The 22,453-nt window shown below is 39.0% G+C and overlaps 1 protein-coding gene across 1 annotated transcript in view; it reads left to right on the plus strand.

The window, feature by feature from the left end:
- The first annotated feature begins 11,772 nt into the window (after positions 1-11,772).
- Positions 11,773-22,453, plus strand: part of arid3c (AT rich interactive domain 3C (BRIGHT-like)) — a 382,233-nt gene continuing 371,552 nt past the window's right edge. The window contains exons 1-2 of the mRNA XM_039758330.1: positions 11,773-12,055; positions 12,886-13,560. Of these exons, the coding sequence (XP_039614264.1) occupies positions 12,017-12,055; positions 12,886-13,560 (714 nt within the window). The 5' untranslated portion in view covers positions 11,773-12,016. The remainder of the gene's footprint in view (positions 12,056-12,885; positions 13,561-22,453) is intronic.

Genomic DNA, 22,453 nt, shown 5'->3' on the forward strand with positions numbered 1-22,453 from the left:
CATGGCCAGTTTAGAGTTACTATTTAACCAAACACACAGTTTTAGTGCATGAGAACGTTTTCCAGAGGTGATTTATTTAACAATGTTTTTTGTAAAAATACATGTGTTTGGGACGTTGTGAACATGCGACTGGACGACTTGACATGTGGATTATGCAGGAAGGGTGGCAGAGAGTTTTTCTTGGACTTTCTGATATTGTTTGTTGTTGTCCAGGGTTGGTCGTCAACTGGGCAGGCGCCACCATCCCTCAAAGGCACAGATCATAATGGGGGGAATCAATCCGCAAGGGTTAGCTACTGAATAGCTGGCTGGCACACTAATAAGCTTGGCCTAGGGTGCAAAATCACCTAACACTGGCACTGGTTATCAGAGAGCCCTATCTAAAGTTGCTGTCTCCATTATGCATGAAAACATGAGATTAGTTTTTTCTCAGGCATCACTGCAAACTACATGGGGGAAGTCAGTCAGTCATTTTCAAACCCGCTTAGTCCTGAACAGGATGGCAGGGGGTGCTGGAGCCTATCCCACCCAGCATAGAGTGCAAGGCAGGAACAAACCCAGGACAGTCCCATTACTGGATGAACACACACACACTAGTGAATGAACAAACTTCTTTTGTACTTGTCTTGGTCCCTGAATAAACGTACTCGTTCACTGACATTTAAGAACGAATCTTTTTGAGTCATGCACAGTGTGTGTTACGTTTTATATTGAGTTCTGCAATCGTCCAGAGCTGTCATCGTAACTTCACTTAAATGGCTGCCATCTTCGGGAATTAGCCTATCAGTAAACTGTTACAGCAAAAGGTCATGACGACAACTAGCCAATGACTGACTTGGCAGATGACACCAAGCACCGCCCATTGATCGGTTCACTCTGACTGCGTGACTGCTAACTGACTGACTGAACCAGTACGCCCCCTAGTGATCTGGAGAGCCACTGCAAGTTCATTCACGTCCTGCAGACAAGAGACTCGCAGTACTGTACACTGAACTAGTTCACTGACAGAATGGAGGAACGAACTGCCATCGCAGTACAATGAACTGAATCGCAGTTCAGTTCACTTCTTCTTATATAATACGCTACCGTGGCTGTGCGTCTGTCTGTCCAGGATTTTAAATCGCCTGCAGCTCAAAAATCATTTGACCTGAAATTTGGTGCACAAATACTACGTGACGTCTACTGTCCGCTTTTGGGGTGATGATTGACCTCCAAGGTTATTCCTCTTTTAATTTTTATTTTATTTTAGTGTTGCGCAGCAGGGCGGCTGTGTGGCACATGTTTACGGGCGCCGTTCTCATCCCTACCACCTTCACCGTCACTTCCTCTTCATATGTTAAATCATTCTTGAGGCAGATTGAAGACTTAAGTGCCAGCTTAAGTGAAAAATTAAGGAAAATGTACTAAGTAATTGCAACACAAAAACTGACTCGATCAGTTTTAACACGAAAAGATGCCAACAGAAGAAGAGAAGCAGTGGGCTGCTAGGGTGGAGAAAAGAAGAGCTGCTCAGGAAGCAACAAGCGCATCAACCTCTGAGCAAACAAATGTTCAACGTACAGAGAAAGAGGAGGAAAACTAGGAAGGCTCAAGTCAAGTGTGTAACGTGTGGTGAGCTGTTACTAGTATGATATATGTGTGGTAGACTGCATCAGACAGAATGGGATATAAAATTGAAAAAAAATTATTTAGTCAGATTTTAGTGTTGCCCTGTGGTGGGCTGGCGCCCTGCCCGGGGTTTGTTGCCTGCCTTGTGCCCTGTGATGGCTGGGATTGGCACCAGCAGACCCCTGTGACCCTGTAGTTAGGATATAGCGGGTTGGATAATGGATGGATGGATGGATGGATGGATTTTAGCGTTCTCACAGTTTTATCGTGATGTGTGCGCTATTAGTTTGTACAATTGTTTTTTTTTTCTATTTATTGTTGAAGTATTTACTGTCAAAATTCAATAAAGAGTATTATTATTATTATTAATATTATTATTATGTGTGAATTACGTATTTTCTCGCTTGCTTTTTATATTGTTTGGTGGTTAAGGTTGCTACTCAGTTATAAAACTATTCCAGATTTTATAGCTTGTTGCTGTTTTTAAAGTGAACAAATCAGTGATTCAAAGATTCAAATCATTTTGGCAAACTGAATCGAATCACTAAAAAGATCCATTTTGAACATCTCTAATACACACACACACACACACACCAGGGTCAATTTAGCTTTGCCAATCCACCTGACCTGCACAGCTTTGGATTGTGGGATGAAATTCACACAGACACGGGATGAACATGCAAACTCCACGCAGGGAGGACCAAACAGTGATGCCAACCCTTGGACTCCTTACTGTGAGTTAGCAGCGCCACCGTGCCTCACACGCGAGGTAAGTCACATATTAAAAAATATCATTTGGCAATTTTATTGAGTATCATTCATTTGTCATTTATTCAGTTGTCCATGCTCCAAGCTCATTTATTTTTCAGTTTCACTTTTTTAGGAAACTTACAGCTTACCCAGAAGAATCATACAACAAACCTGGGGTGTAGATGGAGATAGATAGAAAGATAGATAGATAGATAGATAGATAGATAGATAGATAGATAGATAGATAGATAGATAGATATGTAAGGCACTATAAAATAGATAGATAGATAGATAGATATGTAAGGCACTATATAGATAGATAGATAGATAGATAGATAGATAGATAGATAGATATGTAAGGCACTATATAATAGATAGATAGATAGATAGATAGATAGATAGATAGATAGATAGATAGATAGATAGATAGATAGATATGTAAGGCACAATATAATAGATAGATAGATAGATAGATAGATAGATAGATAGATAGATAGATAGATAGATATGTAAGGCACAATATAATAGATAGATAGATAGTGTCAGGGATGCCAGGGGCTATGACCCGGCCGGGACGCCAGGAGGGACGGAAGAGGGTCAGAGCCGGCCTGACCACGTGGGGTTCGCCTTCCGGGTTGCTTTGGTAGCCACGGGTCAAGGGCTTGGAAGCTCTTCCTGTAGGGTCCCGTGGCCACCGCCAGGAGCGCCCAATGCCTTGGGATTTGTTTCCCCAGCACTCCTGCCACACCAGGAAGTGCTGGGGAAGACTTTGGGCGGTGCCCGGGAGCAGCCGGGAGGACAGTCGACACTTCCGCCACGCTGGGCGTGGCAGAAGATTGCCGGAACACCTGGGGCTCATCCGGGTCCTCCATAAAGGGGCCGTCTCCGTCATTCAGAGCTGGAGTCGGGTGGAAGGAGGACGAAGCAGTGGAGAGTGAGGCGGCCCGAAGAAAGGCATTGTGGCCAGGACATTGAGTGTTTGGGGTTTTGTGCACGTGACGGGTCTTTGTGACCAAGGAACTGGGTCTTTGTGACCAATGGACTGGGGTCTTGGTGACCAAAATAATTGTAAATATTCTGTAAATAAACGTGTGGTGGTGTGATAACAACATGTCCGCCTGTCTGTGCCCGGTGCCGTTCACAATAGATAGATAGATAGATAGATATTGTTCATACAGTGCTGTTGCTGATAACTGCTCCATTTTGGGCTTCTTTATATTACTTATATTTTTTCGCACTGGTTTGCTAGACTTTATGTCTGAATGAGAAGACTTCAAGTCAGTACCCAAGGATTTTCCGGTACTGAATGAGTCCAGCCTTCATCTCAGGTCACTGGATAGCGTCCATGTCTCACAACCATATAGCAAGACAGGAAGCACCAGGACTCTATAGACTTGGACCTTCGTCCTTTTGCATAGATATTGGGAGCACCACACACCCCTTTCCAGCCACCCCATGCTCTCCCAATCCGTCTACTGACTTCACAGGAAGCGTCACCAGAGACATGAATGTCACTGCTGAGGTAAGTAAACCTCCCAACAAGGTTGACATTCTCTCTGCAGACAGACACACTACTGATGGCCGTGCCCAAGAGGTCATTAAAAGTCTGGATCTTGGTTTTTATCAGGACACTCGCAAGCCAAGACACTCAGACTCCAAAAATGGGAAAAAAAAGAGATAAAATGTCAAAATTCCAAAATACAGAGAGGAGTCTCACAAGACTGAGTCTAACATTGGACTGCTGGTAACTAGATGAACGGTGCTTATATTAGGACTCAGACAGGAAGGGGCAGAACCGATGGGTGGGAGTGATGTCAGACAGAGTAGCTAATGCGAGGATCTTCGGGAGGAACCGGAAATGAGGTGGAAGAAACCGGAAGTGGGGTTTCAGGAAGTCTTCTTCTGTGGATCTGCAGATATCTCTAACTGGATTCACCCTTTACTCAGTTAAGCCCTTTGACTGCCTCCCAATCGTACGGGTGTGTGACACGGGACATATCAAAGAGTATTTAAAGAGTATCTTTAGATAAAGGTGAATGAAAATTTGCCAATTCTAGCAGTCAATGACATCTACTAGGAGAAAGTTTTTCCCACTCCTCCATGCAGAATTCCTTTAGCTGTGTGATGTTTTTAGGGGTGTCTTACAGACATGGCCCATTTCAGATCCCCCCCTCATCATCTGTATGGGGTCTGACTTGGCTTGGCCATTCCAGAACACTCCATTTCCCCCTTTTTTTTAGCTATTCTTTGGTGGATTTATTGGTATATTGAGGGTCATTGTCATGTTCAATGTCAAGGTCTTCTGACAGATGGTTTCACATTATCCTCAAACATATTCTGGTACAATGAAGAACTTTTAGTGGATTCTTTGGTGCCCTGTCTAGGCCCTGATACAGCAAATCTGCTCAAAACTATAACATTTCCACCAGTCATGCAGGTATCAGGGTCTTCTGGTCAAATGTTGCCTTTGGTTTTTGTCAAATGTGTCTTCTGGTACTGTGGCCGGACAAATAACTCTGTCTTTCCCTGTCCAGAGTACGTCATTCCAGAAGTGCTGGTAATTGGCTGGGTGTTCATAGATCAGCCATTCATCTTGCCCGGAAGTTCTTTCTAGTTTCTTCCTGGCACAGCACTCATGCGGATTTCATTTGTGCAGCCTCTTCTTAATGGTGGACTCATTTACTTTGTCAACAACAGTGGCACGAGCTTCCTGTAGGTTATGTGATGAAATTCTGGGCCTCCTAGAGACTTCTGAATTCTGATCTTGGGCTGAGCTTGCTGGGATGGCTTGGCTTCAACAAGACGAGAGTTGTTTAAAATCTTCTCCACTTGTAGATGATCTCCCAGACAAATGGAATTGTTCATTTCCAATCGTTTAAAGATCATAGGCATGTTCAACCCCCTTTCTGGAGGCCTCATAACAGTGGTGGTAACCAAGGGTGTAGTACCGAACTCTGGGCCCTATATATAAGCAGTCTCTGTGGTCCATGTCTGTCACACAGCTTTTTCATTCCAGGCTTTGAGGGTCCCCACCCACCACCACTGGGCCCTGGATAATCAATATCCTTTTTCCCCCCACTATGACACAACAAAAAAGAGCAAAGCACCTCATCTGGAGTACCGTGTGCCATTTTGGTATCCAGGCTACAAAAAAGGACATAGCAGCACTAGAAAAGGTCCAGAGAAGAGCATCCAGGTTGATTCTGGAGCTACAGGGGATGAGATATGAGGAAAGATTCAAAGAGCTGGCCCTTTAAAGGAGATGAAGAGGAGACCTGACTGAAGTGTTTAAAATTATCAAGAGAATTAGTCCAGTGGATCGAGGCTGTGACTTTAAAATGAGTTCATCAAGAACACGGGGACACAGTTGGAAACTTGTTAAGGGTAAATTTCACATAAACATTAGGAAGGTTTTCTTTACACAAAGAACCGCAGAAACATGGAATAAGAGACCCAGTAGTGTGGGAGACAGTAGGACTTTAGGGCCTTTCAAAACTCAACTTGATGTTTTTTTTAGAAGAAGATACAGTAGGACTGGTGAGCTTTGTTAGACTGAATGGCCTGTTCTCTTTTACATTGTTCTAATGTTCAAAGCAAATTAAACAGTGAAGGCTTAAATAAAAGTGATTCAGACAAGGTCCACTCTAATCAAGTTCTAATCATTTGCACCTGATCTGGAACACCTGACGGTAATTTTAAGGTAGTTATAAATGAATGGGGTGTCCTTACTCTTCAAACATGCAAAATATCTGTATTGTGTTAGCCATTATGGAAGTAGTGAGAAGTCAAGCAAAATGACACCTTTTATTGGCTACCGAAAAAGATTACAATAAGCAAGCTTTCGAGGCAACAAAGGCCCCTCCTTCAGGTAGGATGTAGTGACTACATTGTAATGATTCCATCTCGCCTGAAGAAGGGGTCTGAGTTGCTTCAATAGCTTGCTTATTGTAATCTTTCTAGTATGCCAATAAAAGGTGTCATTTTGCTTGGCTTCTCACTACAAGCAAAATGTGTCTGTTTATTTAACTTATACCATGGATGACAAAATGTAAATGTTTGTTATATCACCTTTATCTATAGATATGAAGATCAGACGTTGAGGTCTGCATACATATTTAAAAAAAAAAACACCATGGGGTGTACTTACTTTTTCACTTTTTTACTTCTGTACATCAATTATGATGAGAGTACGGCATCAGATGAGGATTCATGAATAGACGAACACTTTGAAATAAATTTAGCTCAATTATAAATGAGAGGACAAACTCAAAAAAAAAAAAAAAAGACCGGGAGGAGCTTGGAAAAGACCTGCCACCAAGAGCAGAGAACAAAGGGCCCAGCAAATGAACGGAATGAGCCGTCGAGGGCCGCAGACAGAACTCGGAGCTCATTAAACGTGTTAGTAACGGCAATTAGCTTGCGGTTTTTTTAAACGAAGCCGCGGTGTTCTACACACTCGACGCGTTCCTAACGCACTCTGCTTCTTTGTTAAAACGCCTGCAGCCGTTTAGCTGCGTCTCTGAGGGGATTCCTGCTCTTGTGAAACTTAATATTACATATCGGCTATTTATATTTGAATCAGATTTGAAAAATATCTACGGGCACATCAGTGCTCCACAGCACACCACTTCTATATTTCTCAGAAATATTTTGATGACTTTACTAAATTTAAATGTGCAGAAAGATGAACCAAATGTATAATTAGCAAAGGGTATCAGTAAAATATGATACATTTGGAGACAAATTAGCCGCCTAGGCATCAGGCATCACACAACTAAGTAAAAAGTATGTGTCTCGATTTCAAAATGTTTAATAAAAGAATAACATGCGGCATTTGATAGGCTTGTGAACAAAAATGTTAAAAATGATAAGTCGCTCACAACTGGCTTATTCTTATTTTAGTTCTATTAGGCATTATCAAATACGACATGAGAATGTGGAGTTAAAAAAAGACAAAATCTCACCAGTTTGAAATGATGACGAGCATTAAAGAAGAACGGGACACGAAAAGCCTAAGTGTTTTCTCAGAAAGTAATAAAACACACAAACACACACCCGCGCGCACATTGAAAAGAGAAGTAAGGGGTAACGGAAGGATGTGACGTGTCCCTGAGGAGTACTCACTTGGGGTCCGCGGCATTCTGGCTCCTGTAGTCTTTGTCCGCATTCGTTCTGTCTGTCCGTTCGTCCGTAAGACCCTCTCACTACCTTACTTACTAATGGTGCGCTTTCGACAGGAGCCGACAGACACTTTTATAAATAAATGAAGGGAAAGCAAACGAAATTCGTAATAAACTAAACACAAAAAACGAACCCGTTGCTCCTTCGAACGAAATGACAATAAAAGTGTCAATTGTCACCTTCTGTTTGCCAAACAGAGGCTTCAGCTCCCCGCAGTCCATTTCGTTTATATTCAATGTGCAATTATGTGCGTTTCAGAATAATTCATTTTATTCCGTTTAAAAATGTTACAGTTAAAAAAAAATCATAAATTTGTTGAGAAATGCGAGTCGGGAAACGAATGAGTCGCACAACACGGAAATCAAGCCGCGTTGAACTAAAGCAACGGCAGGGAAATTTAGCTGGACTACCAGCGGAGAGGACCGCGGCTTTAATGCTTTCTTGAACTTTTCGTTTTAAAACGGATCTTCCAACTCTTAATGCGAATTTATTGTCATTTGTGAGTAATATGTTTAATACGTTCTAACGGCAGTATTTATAGGTAATGATCTAATAGCATTTTGACAATAACTTGAAAACCGCGTTTATTTAGAAACATTACATCTATCTATCTATCTATCTATCTATCTATCTATCTATCTATCTATCTATCTATCTATCTATCTATCTATCTATCACTTTATATAGTGATATAAACCAACTTAGGTATAAATTAATTTTTTTTATGTTTTATAGAAAATTAACGTTTAGTGATAAAACGAGCATAAAACGCGTGTTTAATTTGTAAATGCCTTTTATATGTGTTGTTTTTTAGCTTCTGTTAAAATGACTGCAGTGGTAATATAATTGTGAATGAACGTCTGCTTAAAAATAGAATGAAATCGTTGCAGTGTTTTTTTCTCTCTTTTATATACAAGTAGTGCCATTCAAATCTATCTATCTATCTATCTATCTATCTATCTATCTATCTATCTATTATTATTATATAGTGCCTTTTCTATCTATCTATCTATCTATCTATCTATCTATCTATCTATCTATCTATCTATCTGCCTATCCTGCCAACTATACTAACATTAAATTCTATCTATCTATCTATCTATCTATCTATCTATCTATCTATCTATCTATCTATCTGTCTGTTATTATTATTATATAGTGCCTTTTCTATCTATCTATCTATCTATCTATCATATAGTGCCCTTTCTGTCCTTCCCTCCCTCGTGTTGGACACTTGTTTTATCTTTAAGAAAGCCATGTATTGTAAGCTTATTTCTATGCTGAAAAAAACAGAAAAGTAAATTACAAACAAAACGCTTCGGTTGAATCGCCTTGTGATATGTACAACATACCGCAAATATTTTATATCTGTAAACCACACAAATTGTTTTAGATTTATTCATTATGTTGTGTGTATACAGTATATATATATACTGTAATGTAATAATAAAATCATTTTAAATGATTTTAATGAGAAACATAAAATGCAAATATATTTATAATAGTTTATTGCTATAATTATTATATTAGTAGTACCAGAATTGCTCGTAGTATTAACAACATTAATAATAATTCAAATACTACTAATTCTTCTAGTAATACTATAGCTCTCAATACTTCGTCTGGAAAGGCGTATTTTAGAACTAAGTAAATGCTCTAAAGTAAGAGATGTTGTAAAACACCCAAAATAATAACAGTAATGTCAATGTGCCGTTGAAAAACTCGTTTTCATTTTCGGTGTTGTGGACATCACAGTAGGTGACCAAAATAGCGGATTGTCAAACGAAACAAACACAAAGACCCCCACCCCCCACCTCTTCTCTTCCCTTCCCAGACGATCAGCAAGGCAGCACGAGTTTGGACTGAGACGCAGGGAAAAAAAATAAAAAGCGGATAACCGATAAGGTCCAGACAGAGGCCGTCCTAGCTAACGTTTTGACTTTTTAAGTTACACTTGATGAGGCTTTGCAGCTGACCCTAGGAAGTACCCGAAAATACAAACAGCCATCACTGTCATTAAACAACCAACAAACCTGAAGATTCAGGGCGGACATTGGAGCATGCGGTGCACCTCGAAGGCGAGGAGATCCCAAGTGAAAGAGAGCACTCACTGTCCAAACCAGCGGGTATACAGACTACATTTCAACATGATGGCGATCAGTCACTTCTCCTCGGCTTTCCTGCTAAACTCTTTCAATTCTATCGACACAATTTCCTTGCTGAAAGTATCACACACTTGTCCCTTTTTTGAAAACAGAGTGACTGTTAGAAAAGTCGCTCGTTGCTTAGTTCACTGTTCCTTTTAAGTGTTTTCTGGCTTGTTTTATAATTAAAGTGTTACTGTATTTGTGTTATTTACCCATTGCAATGTAACTGGACAAACTAGATGTTTTTTTTTTTTGTAAGAATGGGAATTTGTTTTGGAAATGGTGATAAACACATAAATTATTTTTTATCTGGACTGCAATTGAAATAAATAATAATTACAAAAATAGGTTCTAGCCGTTTTTGTCAAATCCTTCAATCTTGTAGAAGTGTAAGCTATTAGAAAGAACTCTGTGTGAAATAATAATAATAATAATAATAATAATAATAATAATAATAATAATAATATGTCAGTGAACTGCCAAGAAGATTGCACTCCTCGGATGTTCCCACATACTTTGTAAAGTTCTGACCTTTGGATAATAAAACCCAACGAACCTGGTGGGTTCCCAGTAAAAATCAACCAGCACAAACTGAAATAAATAAATACATTTGATTGAAATTATGATTTTTTTTTCAATATAACTATAGTATGTCAATATATTTCCCGAAATTATTTTAAATGTAACCCAACAATTTGGTAAAAGATAATATGTATTCTTATTATTATTGTTATCATGCATTCTTCCCTCCATCTTCTTAACCCGGACAGACTCGCGGGGCAGGCGAAGAATATCCCAGCAACAAGGTTGGGACAACACCTGGATAATAATAATACTCTAATAATAACAACATGATCATATTTGTCCCCATTATATTCCATCATTTAACCTATTCATACCTTTTTCTTCACTACAGGAACATCATCATAATAATAATAATACATTCATTTCCTTGGCTGCTGGAGCCTATCCCAACAAGTTTCTGATGCAAAATAGGAACAATTCCCGGACAGTGCGCCAACCCATCACCCATTATTGCTATTATTATTATTGATTCAAATATAATTTTTTCATTATACACTTTTTGTAAAGAGGACTTCTATATATATCTTATAAAAACTACTAACTACTATTGAAATGTGCATCATGAAAGGTGTTACAATAACAATAAATGGTACATTTATTACAATTATTAGCAGCAATTATTTTATTGTTAGTATTATATTAAATGCAACATTGCAAATCATTTCGCAGACATTATAAGATATAATAATAATGGTGTATCATTAGAAAAATTCACTGTCAAATGTACAGTAAATGTCAAAATGTAAATATAACATTGCAAATTTCGTAATACCCTTAAAACAGTATTATTATCCTTCAATAAATACACGTATTTAAAAGTTAGTTAAAAAGATTTCAACATATATATAGATGTCATGTAAATGGAAAGTATATAATAAATGTTCTAATAGATAATAATGTTTGAATGCTCCAATAATAATAATTGTTATCGTCAGTGTCGTCCATCTATTAATGTATGCGTATATTTTCTTTCCGCAGCGGCTTCATTCCATAACATCGTTATCGCCATAAACTTTTTTGAATTAACTGATCCGTTTTCATCAATCCCTCCGTCTTATTTTATACGTCACACAAAAACACTTCAACAATGCGGCTGAGATTCAAGTTTTGACGATAAAAAAATGGACATTTACAAAATGTGGACGTTGAAGAGTTGGACCAAATCGAGTCGTTCTCCATCGTTCTCCGTGTCTACCTGTAACCGCGTGCACGGTTTCGTTTGAAGCGACAGTAGCGGCTGTGATGCCGCTATCTGACTCCTCCGTAGCCACTGCTCTCCCTCCGCCCCTCCCCAGCTCGCTATCCGTTGCCCCGTGTTCGTCGCCGGTCCGTGTTTGTCAGCCGCTCCGTCCCTCCCGCCCCTGTCATTATCGTGCTATCAGGTACAGTATTCTGCCAGCAGAGCTCCTTTTTTTCGCGTTGTTAAACTGTATTTCCCCGGCTGTCAGTAGACCCTGCCCTCTCTATTTATCACTCCATTGACGTGTTGTTAGCAAATGGGAGCAGAAGGGCTGATCTCTCACTGAAGAGGTCATACTGGCTTCGGCTGCCACTTGTTGCCAAAACCTTCGGGGCTTCGGGATACATCGAATTGCTGTCTTTTTTTTTTTTAAACAATTATTTAGCAGCCGGCGGAAGCGCGCTTTCAATGTACAGAGAAGAATACACCTTCATGTGATATTTGTTGGCCAGAGGGACGTACTTGTATTATTTAATAGTGCATTGCAGCCCACCGGGAAACAAGTATGGTTGATAACACCACTATAGCAACAAAATCTGCTTTGGTAAGCGTTTTATCTTTGGCTTCAGAGTTTTATTGTATATTTTCCTTTTGTGAAAAACAAAAATAAAATGTTCGGGTTTCGGAGTTAAACGGCTGCATGTGGGGTGGCCTTGCGTGTTGGGAACTTTCTGTCTGTGCTCAAAAGGCGCTTGAACGAACTTGCGGGACACTTTCTTTAAAGTTTTTTTTTTTTTAAATTAAAAGACGGACGTGTTTTTGCATCGTACGGCTCCTTTTACACGGGAGTGTCGCGAGATGCGGAAAAAATAGAGTCCCTTGAGCCGCCCGGGCTGGTGTTAACGCACGGTTCTTAAAATTCGGTTGGCACAAGTGCGGTGGTGGAGTTAATCCTACCGAACCCCTGATCGCCCCCAAAAACACACACACACTTATCTGTAAAAGCATTTCCTTTGCCCTTGCTGGCGTTAGTGTAATTTCCCCCGGAGAATGTAATTTTTTTTACATTTGTAAGCTGAATGATTTACAGGGTCAGCTTGCTTTAACGGTGGGTTATTTTTATTGGCACTGACGCGATTAAAAAAAAAAAAACTCGGCCAGCTCGTGAAAATCGCAACACTTGCTAAAGCGCAGAGCAACTTTTTTTTTCTGTTGGCTTGTTTGCACTTCGTCGCCCGCACTGTCAGTCGCACGCAGCGACCGCTCGGCTGCTCTCGCTATTTTCCTTTCCTCTTCCCTTTTGACATGTTGCTGGATTTTTGTGTTTCATTTCCCTCCTGCCTACCGCGCCGCTGCCGTCAACTCTTTTAGACAAGCAGTTTGATAATCAATCGAGTTGATCTGAGCGCCTTTATCTGTTCTCATCTTTTCCAGCAAACCGCTTTCTCCTCTGCAAATTCTCTGCCCCTCCTGGGGTCGACAGCCCCCTCTCACAGTCACTTCTCCGGCTCACAGGCTCACCCAGTCGGCGGTGGGATGAAACTAGAAGCGGTTATGGAGAACCTCCAGCGGCAGCAGGCGGCACGACTGGCGCTGGAAGAGAAGCTGCGGCAGGCGGAGAAACAGAAGGAGATCCGATCTATGGTGGAGACGCAGATCCAGCAGCAAGCCTTGGCTTTAAGGCATTACCACGAGTCCGTCCGAGGTTCATTCGCTCCGAGAGGGACGGACAGCAGTCCGGGGGCTAGTGCAGCAGACCGGCAGCAAATCCGCCCAGCGCCACCGAGGCAGATTGATCCGGACGAGTCAGATATGGACGACGAAGCCGAAGGGGACCACGAAGACGACGAAAGGGATCTGGACGAGGACGACTTAGATGACGAAGGGGCAATGGACGAGGACGTGGAAGGAGATATGTCACATTTTCGACCCCGCCACCCCGGACAAGGAGGAGCGGGTCAGTCTCCGAAGGGTTCCTCCGTGCATGTGTTGCCTAGAGTCGGACAGCCACAGTATTGTGCCCCGGGACAGTCGCCTTCTCCAAGCGGCACAGCACAGCAAGGACAATCGCAGCACCACGAGTGGACTTACGAGGAGCAGTTCAAACAGGTAGGGTGAAAATTCCGACCGGAGGGTACCCGGGGCGCTTCATTTGGGAGTTCTGTCTCACCTTTTATGTTATTACAGAAATTGTTGGAGATGCAGAAAATAACAAATCGTGCTAGCACGAAGTTTTTATGTAGACGCGGTCGAAGGTTACAAAGTCATTTGCACGTTGTCTCCTGCAAAGACCGTGGTGTGCACGGGGTGCTGTATTGCTGCATTGTCACTTTGCACTTTATTACTCTGTTCTAGCGATGACCTCGTTGGTGTTTAATCGAACAAGCCGTAATCGTGTTAACGGATATGCTGGGCGGAAATAACCATTGACTTGGTGGGGTGCAGTGTAGCACCTTTTCATAGTAGCGAGGCTTCGGGTTGTGGGGATTATCACCGTTGTACATCTGCTGTTTGGGTCTTGAAATGATTTTAAGTGAACAGTTGCATAAATCAGAAAAGCAAACGTGTGTAATGGCGGTAACAACGCTGGCTGGCATCTGTGGGATCGTTGGCGAGTACGCTGTTCAGGTGTTTAGCAGAGGGCTAATATGTACAGTACAAACCTGCCAGCCTTTATTTTGGAGATTGTCTTCCATGTTTTAGGTAGAGGGTGCACTTTTCCTTCTTTGCGTTAGAGACTTGTCCCGCAAGCGTTCGCGCTCATATTTTGTACCTGAACTGTCTTTGGGTTTGAACTGTTAGCAAAACGTCCCAGGAACGCCCTGTCCTTAAAATCTATAGCGAGGAGGATCATCATCATCATACATTCTTTATCATTTGTATATAAAACACGCCATGTGTTTTTAAATTCATTCTGATTAGCCTATTACCAAAACATGCTGTGTTTACCTTGGAAGATGTGGAGAAGTTTTGACATCAAGCAAAGGTTATTTATTTATCTTTTTCGTTAGCGCTGGCGACCCAGACAAAACGTGTATTATTACACATTATCGGGAGAGAAGGGTTTACTTTTTAAGAAAAGGTTTTGTAACATTGAACTTGGCAAAGTATGACAGTCAGGATTTGGTATTCTCTCCAAGAAGTTACAGTCAACTAAATGTATGCATAAAGGCATAGAGAAAAGAATAAAGATCTATCTATCTATCTATCTATCTATCTATCTATCTATCTATCTATCTATCTATCTATCTATCTATCTATCTATCTATCTATCATATAGTGCCTTATCTATATCTATCTATCTATCTATCTATCTATCTATCTATCTATCTATCTATCTATCTATCATATAGTGCCTTACATATCTATCTATCTATCTATCTATCTATCTATCTATCTATCTATCTATCTATCTATCTATCTATCTAGATACAAAAATGCTAGACACATATGATAGATAGACAGATAGATAGATCACTATTGTTTTAAACTAAGACAAAGTGCTAAATTAACACTTCATTATTGTATATGGGTACAGAACAAAAAAAGTAAGATAATTTAAATTTAACTCTTTCAAAATATGTATATACTGTATGTATATGAAAAGGCACAAAAGGAAGAATCAAGCAGAAGATGTGTGTATATGCACAGTAAGATGACTAGTGTTAAACTAAGGCTTAAATTGCTAAGTTAATACTTCAATTTTTACATAGGTCCTCATGAACACTTACATTTTAATTCAACATTGGGGATTTCACTGTGTGTGTGTGTGTTTCAAACAATATAAAATTATACATACATGTGTGCTTTTAAAAAGGTTGTTAAAGAGCTTTTATTTTATGCATGTAGTACATTGTACAGTTTTACCTAAAAAAGGTGGAAAAATGTTGATAATATATATATATATATAGTAGCTGATCTATCTATCTATCTATCTATCTATCTATCTATCTATCTATCTATCTATCTATCTATCTGTCTATCTATCTATCGAGTACTGGTGAAATTTGCATATAAATACATATTGATACAGATTGTTTAAGTGCCTTTTGTGCTTGCTACATATTGTACAATAAAGACAGTCAAATTCCAGCTAGATGTGTAAGTACCTTTTAATGGTATTTTAAGTAAAAGAAGCTAAGCAAAATCAAGACTGATACAGTGGTATATTTTTCAGTCTATCTTATGATGATGTTTGATATCAAATGTGTTATATGTAAAATTAAAAGCAGATAAAATGATATCTACATAAGTAATATCTTGTAAAACTGACTGTTCTAAAACTGCTATGTAAACTGAACGTTAATAGAGTTCTATCTATCTATCTATCTATCTATCTATCTATCTATCTATCTATCTATCTATCTATCTATCTATCTATCTATCTATCTATCTATTATATATATAGTATCTATCTATCTATCTATCTATCTATCTATCTATCTATCTATCTATCTATCTATCTAATCGAAAGGTCTGTTTGAAATTAATTAAGTTACCTATGCTCTTAAAAGTAAAAGCGCCAGAGTGGTTCTTCCAAGTGATGCCATAAGGGAACCATTTTTGGTTCCCGAAAGACCCATCCATGAGAAGGTTATGGAAAGAACCTTCATTTATTTAGACCCATAACAGTTTGCATGAATAACCAGGAATAGATGGCAACAGATTTGTAAATTTAAGCAAAATGCAGTTTTCATTTTATATCTTACCAAATTTGCTTTTTCAGAGTTAGTGGCTGCTTTCACTTATTTTTTGTCCACTGTCCTTAAAGTGTAGTTGTTATCTAGGCTTAAGTGTAAGCTGAAAACTGTTTGACTTGTAATACTTTTTTTTTCAAATCTGCTGTTACTTAAAAGTAAAGGGCAAGAGCAAAAGCAACAGGAGATCACTTTAATCATTAATTCCATTTCACAAGCCTCGGTGTGTATTTGAACTGATAGACAATGACGGTCAAAAATTTGTTTTTTTGAGCACATTTGGCTGCTGCTGTGCTATAAAGGTAGTTATGGCAAACCGGGACTCCATTATCAGCATGCTTTGATTCTCCCATTATGTTAGTAATTTGCTTACGTTTGAAAAAGTTAATAGCCGCATAACAACAACTGCAGCAACATTTATTTCTATTGGGCATTTTCTTACAAATGATGTAGCTCAAAATGCTTCAGAGGATGTCAAAGAAAAAGTTAGAAGAAATAGCAAAACAAATCAGAAATAGATAAGAAGAATGAGAATGACAAAGTAAGAATGAATAAATCATGTGCAGAAAATAGCGGATAAGAATTAATCAATACACACATAAATCAGATATACATGTGATAGAAAAAGTAGAGTCTTTAAAAATAGATTCATTTTTATAGTCTTTAATGAGAAGTTCGATGGTATTCTCAGTGGCCTGGGGAGGACATACAAAAATTTTAAAAACTTTATGTATTCTATCTATCTATCTATCTATCTATCTATCTATCTATCTATCTATCTATCTATCTATCTATCTATCTGCCTGTCTGTCTGTTATTTAGTGTCTTTCACATGTATCTTTATATAAATCAATAATATATTTATAAATCAGTATTAAATTGTATCTTCCACATGTATCTTTCTATCTATAAATCAATATTATATTGTCATTCATGCCTATCTATCTATCTATCTATCTATCTATCTATCTATCTATGCCCACACATACAGTATATAGTATTATATACTATATATATCTTTATTTTTATGTACCCATTTCTGGAATCAAATTAATTCAAACATACAATGCAACATATGTATAAAAAATGTATATATATATTTGCAGCTGGAGATCCATAAAGGGAGAAAATGAATCACATATCATGAAGTAGATTTTTTATATATATATTTATATGTTTTTATATTTATATATACAGTTAAATATGTATATATGCTTATATTTATGTACCCATTTCCTGAATGAAGTTAATCCAAATTGGGGTTGTGGGATTGAGAGTTCTGTTGCACAAGAGAGGAGCCAAGCCCGCATGCTGTATACTTACATATAAATATTTATCTCATCTCATCTACAGAATTAACACAAACCAAGTTTTCAAAGATAAACAGCATAAAGTGATTTGGCAGAAATTTGTGTTTATACTTTTGAAAGAAATCAGACATGAGCACAAATAAGAATAGAGCACTCAACCAAAAAAAAAAAAAACCCCACATGTTGAAAGTTTAAAGTGCCGTCTGCTGGACATCTGAGCTCTGAGCCCACCGTCAATTTGCACGTCTGTGTTGAAAAAACACAATAAAATTTGAGAAAGGTTTTCTGTTTTCTGCGCTGAGGCTAAGAATGACATCGGAGTGTATAGTTCACTCCAAAAGTTTTCAAACTTGTGTAGCCAAACCACATTTAAAAATGATAGGTAAAAAAAAAAACTATCTAATAAAAACAGTAGACAGACCTTTCAGGAAATGACAGCAAGCTGTGGTTGTGTATTAAAATAATAACATTCCAAGAGCAGGCATTGAATTCTGTTGTAATGCTGTTGCTAACAGAGTCGCTGTTGCTGTAAAGCTGCCATTAATTAGTGTCACCTTGTGTCATGCCCTAAAAAGTTCTTTTCTTAAATGTAAAATGTCTTTATTTAAACTGGCAGACATTTCTTTATTTGAATTAATTTGAAGCCACCCCCCCCCTGCCTTTACACCAGCATTATTAATTTTAAATCACACCAGTAATTAGCGAACAGTAATAAAGTATTAGTCCAAAGCACTTGGCTGAAATGCTCCGTAGCCGCTTGTGTAGGGCCGTTTACGGCACTTTTTGAAGGCTTTTCAATGAGGGCCGGGCTCTGTTTTGGTTTCAATCACTCTATCACTGGGAAAGACATGGGGAGTTGCCAAGAGAGCAGGAAATTGGTCTGGTGGCATTCCAGTCTGGCTCACACCCAAAAATACAGGGATCTCCCTCTTTGGCTGAGCTTGCAGGCAGGCGGCCAAACTGTTACAAAGCAAAAACAAATTGTAGAGCCGTGTAGGCAGAAGCTACAGCTGTGAGGAACAAAAGCCCATCAAGCAGCGGCAAAGTGCACGTCTTTTATTTTTTGATATGCACATGGCTCTCCGGAGCAGAAGAAAACAAAGAATGTCTCTGAGGAATATTTGAAAAAAAAAACTGGAAACAGTTTCTAAACAAATACAGCATGACCTAAATAAATAAACAAATTAATGCACTAATAACGAAGTGAATAAATGGCTATATGGCTTTCATAACGTCCTATGTATTTTTAAATGCAAATTGGGTTTTAGTTTTCAGAGAACTTAAAAAAAACGGACACGATGTAGTGGGAATAATTTGTAATGCGGAGAGGAGGATCAAAGGAAGAAAGCAGACAGAATATTGTGACGAGTGACAAAAAGGACAGAAGGTGCTGCTCAGTACAGCCAGGAATCAGCAGAGTAGCTGGAAGTGGAAGAGAAAAGGGCAGGCATGAAAAACAAAGGAGCGTGGCTCTGTGATGGTCAGTATTTGTTTCCTGTCAGACAAGCATTTCATTCATTCATTCATTTCTGTCTGTCGTCTACAATATTATGTTCTTTTATTTCATACTGAAATTGTACTTTAAAAGGACTGAATTATCACACTACTCTGTTCAGTTTTACTTTGACCGAAATGCTCTTTGTAACACTTGTTAAAGGGGAAAAATATCAGTGATATACAGATATGCATTCATCATATAGTGCCTTATCTATCTATCTATCTATCTATCTATCTATCTATCTATCTATCTATCTATCTATCTATCTATCTATCTATCTATCTATCTATCTATCTAATAGATAATTTAAAATAAAAAGCAATACACATGTAGAACAAGCATATTTTCAAAGTGTTTCATCAAACAAGAATGACATTTTCATGTAAGTCATTATGTGGCATTTTGTCATTTATGTCCATTTTAAGTGACACCCGCTCCCATTCTGTACGTCTACACGACAATTCAAAAACCAATAAACAATGTCAAACAAGCATGTGGAATATCCCAAAAAAACAGCTCTGACAAATTATTATGACGCTATGCAGCTCTTTTTACCCTAAATATTTTCACATCATCCAAGAGAATGGAAAAAAAATTCCTTCTGCAATTTCCAAAAATACACTGAATCACACATTCATTTTCAGCTCTCCTACCTCAGTTGAGTACAGGACCCCACTTTACCCCTCACACTTTTTAAAATACCTCCAGTGTTTTCATCAGTTTGTAATAAGTGAAATCCATCATTATTCTGGAGTGCACATTCATGTTGAAGATCAAAATAACATCAGGAGGCCCTGCTCCACATTGTTTATGTTATGGCGCTTTTCATATTATCTATCACCTATCCATCTTAGAGTGCCTTTCATATTTACAGTATTTATTTTGAACATACAAACTGATAGCGTGCCATTTATTTATCAAAATTACTGTTAGTATCTCTCGGTAGTGTATACTACACAGTGTGTTATACTGTATGTAACAAGGATTGATTAAGTGTTATCAGTCTAAGTGTCTTATAATGGTGTTTACTGTAAATACACTTGAACATGGGAATTGGTAAAGCCGATATTTATATATTTGAATTAGTTTGTGATGCTGCTTGATGCAAAAAGTGCCTTATGAAATACAGACTAATATGGTGCTGTGTACAGTATGCAAGTGCTCTGTGAGGGTGACTGGCAAAGGAGATGATATATAAAACAAAGAACACGATCTATCGATCTATCTATCTATCTATCTATCTATCTATCTATCTATCTATCTATCTATCTATCTATCTATCTATCTATCAATTATATAGTGCCTTTCATATCTATCTATCTATCTATCTATCTATCTATCTATCTATCTATCTATCTATCTATTATATAGTGCCTTACATATCTATCTATATCTGTTATATAGTGCTCTATCTATCTATCTATCTATCTATCTATCTATCTATCTATCTATCTATCTATTATATAGTGCCTTACATATCTATCTATCTATCTATCTATCTATCTATCTATCTATCTATCTATCTATCTATCTATCTATCTATCGATAGTATGTACTGTCAGTGTTGTTATACGAGTTCCATTTAGGGGTGTTTGACAGGGCGCGCTATAATAAGCAGTATTTCAGATAAACCTGTAAAGCGCTGGCAGCCTCTAAGTGGCTAGTGACGGTGTGCAGATTGAAGAATCCCACCGAGCTGAATCTTTTTCAGTTGTAAAGCTGCTGTGTAAAAGGAGGTCTGACAGGATGGTGTCTCTCTCCGAGGCTGTACTCTACGTGCTTTGTGACAGTGAATCATGTCAGGAGGAGTAAAACTACATGAAGAATGGCGGGATCTGCTGCTCTTCTCTCAGTCATTCATAAAAAGTGACAAAACTGGCCTCTTTATCCCACGTTGTCTCCTTCATGGCTTCCCTCCTTTTTTGAAACTTCATCCTAACCTGCCTGGCAGTGGTCTCAGAGATAAGCCAATATGTCATTTATAGGCTGGTGTCACATTCTGAGCTGATTCTGAGCTCCCTTTCTTACTCTTTCGGTGTAACACGCTGTGTTCAGAGTGGGATGGCTGAATTTGGTTGGAGCCATGAGGGCCGGGTGACGCAATTTTGTCAATTAGAGGGGCTGCGATTCTGTCGTGCAACGTGCTCACGGTACCAGATGCCACGTTGACGAAGCACTTTTTGAACCTCCTGGCTAAAAATACCCTGTCATTGTGCTGCTTTGATAAAGAGCCGGTTGGTGCCAGGGCCGTTTAATTTCGGCTTTGATCAGGCAGGACGTAATGCACACTGCTGCAATTCATTTGTCTCCACACAGCACCTGCCTTTATAATAAACACCAAGTAATACCAACAGCTCCACAGTGCATGGAGATAAATCCCATTCTAATCGCCCTGTTGGATAACATATCAACTGTTCCAATAAAATTGTATTTATGTTTACCCAATGTGGAAAGTAATCCTCTTTTCATTGCAATCAGTCCTTCCTGAACCTTTGTTTGGGGATTGCATTTGATCGCTCTGTGGCCGCGTCTCCCTCTCCTGCATTTGTGTTTTGCAAACATAAAAAAGAATGACTTTTTTCTCCCCCCCCCCCATAACAATTCATTTAGGTTCACTCTGGGGAGGGGGGAACGTCAGCTTTGTCTCATTTGAGCTCCTGCTTTCTCCCAAATGGCCCCCAATTAAGCCGTGCCTGCTCTCTGCTTTGTTACAGTATTATTTATTTATTTAGTGTTTGGTAACTGAACCAAAAATTCACACCTTGTCTTTGTTTAAACAGATATCCCTAAAGTGGGCTGGCGGTGCTGGGGTTGTGACGCCTCATGGCCAGTTGGCGTGCCACCCTTTTTTTAGTTTTAAGGCCTGCTTTCCCACTCCGTTTCAAACTTCTGGGGATGTTCTTCCTCTAACTTGGCTTTGTTTTATTCCATTATAGCGTCCGTCTCTGTGACACCCACCAAACTCATGAACAAGTTCAGCTCACTAAAAATAAAAATAAGAAAAGACAGTAAAAAAATAAACTGCATTAATGTAAGGGAACGTGCTGTGGTACAAACGGCTTTTTTATTGTCAAGGCCACTCCTTAGGGTCTAATCTTGCTAACGAGCCAAAGGTTAAAGATTGCTCTGTTTTTATAGCATCTTTTTTTAATTCATAAGCCATAGCTTGTGAAAAGAAAAGATTAAATAAATAAATAAATAAATAAATAAATAAATAAAAAAAAAAAAAAGACGCAAAAGCAGCTGTGGAACTCTTGGAGATGATCAATCAAACACATGGTGGCACCCGCTCTGGAGGTGTTTACCAAAGAAGACCCTTCCCCCCAGTTTTATTTCTTTTACATGTGTCCATTTGTGGTTTGAGACCCCCACCTCCCCCCCAACACCCACCCACCCAACCAACCATCCCCCAGTGCTGCTGCTGCTGCTGCTTACCTTCTTCTCACACTCGTTCACAAACTGTCTAAGTGAAGCATTGTGGCCTACTGGGAGTCGGG

This window comes from Polypterus senegalus, chromosome 7 (genome assembly GCF_016835505.1).
Source record: "Polypterus senegalus isolate Bchr_013 chromosome 7, ASM1683550v1, whole genome shotgun sequence".
In the NCBI taxonomy this organism is placed as follows: Eukaryota; Metazoa; Chordata; class Cladistia; order Polypteriformes; family Polypteridae; genus Polypterus; species Polypterus senegalus.